The 5,720-nt window shown below is 42.7% G+C and overlaps 1 protein-coding gene and 1 pseudogene across 2 annotated transcripts in view; both read left to right on the plus strand.

Annotated features, from left to right (window-relative positions):
* Positions 1-254: 254 nt before the first annotated feature.
* LOC111672451 (nuclear factor 7, brain-like) lies at positions 255-2,126 on the plus strand (annotated as a pseudogene). Its single transcript, XR_015438702.1, has 2 exons — positions 255-402; positions 512-2,126. The product of XR_015438702.1 is annotated as a nuclear factor 7, brain-like (transcript).
* A 1,909-nt stretch (positions 2,127-4,035) lies between these two features.
* The window catches only part of LOC111672406 (tubulin alpha-1A chain-like), a 2,517-nt gene continuing 832 nt past the window's right edge, over positions 4,036-5,720 (plus strand). Inside the window, exons 1-2 of the mRNA XM_087180274.1 lie at positions 4,036-4,149; positions 4,266-4,488. Of these exons, the coding sequence (XP_087036400.1) occupies positions 4,147-4,149; positions 4,266-4,488 (226 nt within the window). The 5' untranslated portion in view covers positions 4,036-4,146. The remainder of the gene's footprint in view (positions 4,150-4,265; positions 4,489-5,720) is intronic.

Below are 5,720 nucleotides of genomic sequence, written 5' to 3' on the forward strand. Positions count from 1 at the left end.
ACTAAGTAAAAGAACTGCACTTAAGTAAACGTTTGATGAACTTGACTATTTTCTCTTCATGTTTCTACTCCACGTTTCAGTGAGTAATATTTTACTTTTTACTGCACCACATTTATCTGACAGATTTAGTTTCTTCTGACTTTACAAATTCATATTTTTACAAACAGAAACTAAAACAGCTGCTGCAACATCCAGCTGAACACTATCAGTCAGTATTTAAGCTCCGCCCCTCAACTGACTCACCTGAGACAAACCAGGAAACAGTTTGTTCTTCGACAGTAAAGAGACACAGACTGAAGAACAGACGATCAGATTCACCTTCAGATCAAACTAACAGCTTCCTCTGAGAGAGTCCAGCTACAACACTGCTGCTTCCACCTGCTGACACTCCACACACTGAAGGTGAGTTTGACAAACACCTGGACTCAGAGTGAAAGTAAACTTCAGTGAATTTAGTAGAGGGAGGAGGGGAGCCATGACTGACTGTACTTCCTGTCTGCTGTGTTTGCAGCTTCTCTCAGAGACTAAATGGCTTCCAGATCAGAGGAGGATCTCTGCTGTCCGGTCTGTCATGAGGTCTTCAGAGATCCTGTTCTTCTGTCCTGCAGCCACAGCTTCTGTAAAGACTGTCTGCAGAGCTGGTGGAGAGAGAAACCAGATCGACAGTGTCCAGTTTGTAAGAGAAGATCTTCCAGGGAAGAACCACCTTGTAACCTGGTGCTGAAGAACCTGTGTGAGGCCTTCTTACAGGAGAGAGATCATGGATCTTCAGAGGCTCTCTGCAGTCTGCACTCTGAGAAACTCAAACTCTTCTGTCTGGACCATCAGCAGCCAGTGTGTCTCGTCTGCAGAGACTCAGAAACACACACCGACCACAGATTCAGACCCATCGATGAAGCTGCTCCACAACACAAGAAGAAGCTTCAGGAAACTCTGGAGCCCTTAAAGGAGAAGTTAAAGGGTTTTAAACAAGTTAAAGTGGAGTTTGATCAAACAGCAGAACACATTAAGGTCCAGGCCCGACACACAGAGACGCAGATTAAGGAGCAGTTTAAGAAGCTTCACCAGTTTCTAGAAGAGGAAGAGGAGGCCAGGATGGCTGCACTGAGGGAGGAAGAGGAGCAGAAGAGTCAGGTGATGAAGGAGAAGATGGAGGCTCTGAGCACAGAGATAGCAGCTCTTTCAGACACAGTCAGAGCCACAGAGGACGAGCTGAGAGCTGAAGACGTCTCATTCCTGCTCAGCTACAAGGCTGCAGTGGACAGAGTCCAGCAGCGCCCCCTGCTGGAGGATCACCAGCTGGGCTCAGGAGCTCTGATAGACCAGGCCAAACACCTGGGCAACCTGACCTTCAACATCTGGAACAAGATGAAGGACGTGGTCTCCTACAGTCCTGTGGTTCTGGACCCAAACACTGCTCATCCAGAACACACCTGTCTGAAGATCTGACCAGTGTGAGAGGAGGAGGGAGTCAGAAGCTTCCTGACAATCCAGAGAGGATTAGTTCTTCCTGCTCTGTCCTGGGCTCTGAGGGTTTTAACTCAGGGACTCACAGCTGGGACGTCGAGGTTGGAGACAATATATACTGGAGACTGGGTGTGTTAGAAGAGTCTGTCCAGAGGAAGAGTAACATACAGTCTGGATTATGGAGTATATGGTTCATTGGAGGTAAATACTCAGCACGGTCACAATCAGCTCCAGTCATTGATCTCTCAGTGAAGAAGAAGCTCCAGAGGATCAGAGTGAATCTGGACTGGAACAGAGGAAAACTGTCGTTCTCTGATCCTGATACTGACACACACATACACACCTTCACACACACTTTCACTCACAACATGTTTCCAATCATTCACACTGGTGATAAAGTGAAGGTGTTACCACTGAAGGTCTCTGTGACAGTGGGACGGAGCAGTTAGAGGTAAAGAGGATGATTATATTGATCATGTTTCTTAAAGGGAAAAGTCAGAGACTTGAACCTGTTAAACTTTACCTGTCCTCCTGCTCTCCTTGTTTGCTTTTCTTTTACTTTCACTTCTGTTAATAATCTAGTAATAACAACCACTATGATAATAATAATGATGATCTGTTCTGTGTCACTAAGTGTGTGGGTGTTTCAAAATAAAAGCTTCTGATAAAACCTTTCACAGCTGTTTATTTGTGTTTTGATGAAAGCCTGTACAACAGAGCCCTGCATGAAATACTACTTTTATACTGAAGAACTGTAAAGACGGTGAACCTGGTTCACATGAACACTATGTGTCAGTATTAACAGTAAATCACAGAACATGAATTTAAAAACTCCTGCTCTGTTTTTCTGAATCAACCACATAATTATCTTGTTATTGCAGAAAAACAGGTGAATCCATTACGCTTCAGTAAAAGTCACATTCTCCCTTTCAAAGTAAAACAGCGGTTACATAGATTTCAGTGTATTTACCGACTTCTTAGTGGCTAATTGATGGATATTTATTCTAGTTTAAACTCTGTGTGGTTGTTTTAATCAGTGAAATTACAGAACAATAGAATATAATGTGAAGATATTTGAATTGAAATATGTTTTAATTGAACTTGAGTTAGTAGAACATTGACAAACTTCCACAGACGGTGAGAAGATGTCAAAAAGAGATGCAGCCACACGCTGCTGTTCCTCTACACAACAGCAGGTGGCGCTGAGGTCAGGATTCAGCTGACTGCTGCTGTGTCTGCAGGAAAAGTAGGTTTGAAGTCAGTTCAGTCCCTTCATCAGATCCGTCAGAGTTACTGTTATAAACACAAGTGATGCTGAATGATTAAATCCTGTCTGAGAAATGTGTAGAAACAAACTTCCTGCTTCATCAAACAGGAGCTGTGTTTAATATAATCCAGATTTATTAAAGGCCTTTACACCATGTAACCAGCTGAACTTGTCACTGTGCATCAGGCTACAGGCCTGTTGTTCTGTACATCCACGTTGTTGCTGACATTTCCAGCTTCATACCAGCAGCAGCAGTGTGACCTTCGACGTTTCTATAACAACAGGACACCCAATCATGTGGAAAACACAACACAGCGGCAGCGGTGGGGGGGGGGGGTTCCTCTGCTGCAACAATGGCTCAAATAGCAGAGAGACTGAACCACTGAGACTGTACTGAAACTTTTAAAACTATCACCGTCATCACTTTAACCACAAACCTTTTAACAAGAGCTGCCACCAAAACAGCTTCTTTATTTACTGTAAAAATAAACTATTGTATATTAAAAAAAACACATATATCTTCATATATAAAATACATTTAACAAAAAAGAATAAATAAACTAAGAGGTTAAACAGTATTGTACCTCCACTTGGTTAAACATTAAGCTGAACTGCTGCTGTCACTGATATAATCATTTTTGATCACATTATTAGTTTAAAACAATTATCTTTAGCAACTCTTTTAGATTCTGGACATCTAAGAAATTTATTTTAACTAAGAAATTTATTTTAATTTCTTTTTGCTAAGAAATTTATTTTAAAAATTGGTTTGTACACTGCACATACAGGAAGTGATGTAAATGTTTTCAATAAAGAGCAAACATGAATTTGTTGCCAGTTTCTGCGTTTTTTTCATCATCTCATGACAGATTTGGTGAAACAATTAAGTATCTGTATTTGTGTATTTCTCATACTTAAATCACCAAAACTGAGGGGCGTAATTCTGCACAGGATTACTATTCAGTTCACAGGCGATGAGACGGATTCTTGCAGGTATTTGGGGATTTCACTGAAAATCCTTGACTGACTTTCAGAAGATCTCCGTGGAGATCTGAGGCTTGGAGTTCATTAATCTCAGAGCACTCCACAAACACTAAAACAAAGCACTGTTTGCTTTGTTGCCCGCGTCTTGAATGACTTCTATGTGCCTGACATACGTGGGGGTCGGGGTTATACATTATCTTGGAGCAGGAACTAAGGGTTATTGATGTGTGGCCGAGCATGTTTGCACATTGTGTTCCACGGCTGAATTATTGGCTTTTCCCCTCTGCTAAACCCAGTTAACCCCCCGCCTATCGACAACAGAGCTGGTTACCATAGAGTTTGGAGAAACTATAACTACCAGACGAATCTCAGCAGGCGCACCGACACCGACAGGAGATCCTCAACGTCAGCAGCAGGAATTTATAATCATGGTAAGCCTCTGCAGTTTCACGCCTCTCAAACACGTTCACAAAGTACGAAAGCTCTTTCAAACGTGTGTTAGTGACATGGCTGCCACTAACTTCACCTATTTTCTCTGCTGCTCCAGAGGGAATGTATCTCTGTCCACGTCGGTCAGGCCGGCGTCCAAATGGGCAATGCATGCTGGGAGCTGTACTGCCTGGAGCACGGCATCCAGCCGGACGGTCAGATGCCCAGCGACAAGACCATCGGAGGGGGGGACGACTCCTTCAACACCTTCTTCAGTGAGACCGGAGCCGGCAAACATGTTCCCAGAGCTGTGTTTGTGGACCTGGAGCCGACGGTCATCGGTCAGATTATTGTTCTCTGATGCAGATTTGTCCTGGAGGTTGAACCGGGTTTGAGACCGACATTGTTTCTTTGGTGTTTCCCAATTACAGACGAGGTCCGTACCTGTCTCTTATACACATCTATTCCTGTTTCTCATCAACATAATAAAATATTGTCTTGACTTGGTTTCACATTCTGCTTTTCTGCTTCATGTTTAAACGTCTCCTGCTTCTGTGATAGTTGCACAAATACAAATTACACTATAGTTCTATAGAAAGTGACGACAGTCCACAGTTGGACCTTCCAGCCAAAAGTGCAGTTAACTTTTACAGCCTGACAAACTCTGGACACTTTATAAATGCTGAATCTGTGTCACGTGGAGATAAGGGAGAATATCTTGTTGAACTTTAGACCTTTAAACCTCACACTGTTGGCTCGTCTGTAGAACTCGAAAATCGAGTGCTGCAGGGAAACTCACCTTCATCAGCTGTTTTGTAGCAAGTTTGCAGGAAATATCACGTCAGACTTCATTTGAAATTTTGATTATTTAAAGCTCTTAGTTAGTGACAACGATACACAGTTTTATGGTTTTCTCTTTGGCAACATTCATCAAGCAGGTGTGTGTCCTGACACGAGAGAGACGTGATACCAAACACACCTTGATTCTGATGTTATTTCAGTGGAGGGTTGTTAATACATTTCCCCTCAAAGTGCAACTGTAACATAGTGAGGCTCTTCAGTGAAGTGTCCGGGTTCATCCTGCAGGGGGCGCTACAGGAGCTCACAATGACCTGCAGCTACTCACTGATTCAAGAAGCAAACACCTGAAAGAGAAACAGAGATTTCCTATCTATCTATCTATCTGTCTGTCTGTCTGTCTGTCTGTCTGTCTGTCTGTCTGTCTGTCTATCTATCTATCTATCTATCTATCTGTCTGTCTGTCTGTCTGTCTGTCTGTCTGTCTATCTATCTATCTATCTATCTATCTATCTATCTATCTATATATCTGTCTATCTGTCTGTCTGTCTATCTATCTATCTGTCTATCTATCTGTCTGTCTGTCCGTCCATCTGTCCGTCTGCCTGTCTGTCTGTCTATCTATCTATCTATCTATCTGTCTATCTATCTGTCTGTCTGTCCGTCCATCTGTCTGTCTGTCTGTCCATCTGTCTATCTATCTATCTATCTATCTGTCTATCTATCTATCTACCTGTCTGTCTGTATATCTGTCTGTCTGTCTGTCTGTCTGTCT

This window comes from Seriola lalandi, unplaced genomic scaffold (assembly GCF_002814215.2).
Source record: "Seriola lalandi dorsalis isolate HSWRI2012SDOR001 ecotype SW California unplaced genomic scaffold, Sedor1 jcf7180002054899, whole genome shotgun sequence".
NCBI classification, from domain to species: domain Eukaryota; kingdom Metazoa; phylum Chordata; class Actinopteri; order Carangiformes; family Carangidae; genus Seriola; species Seriola lalandi.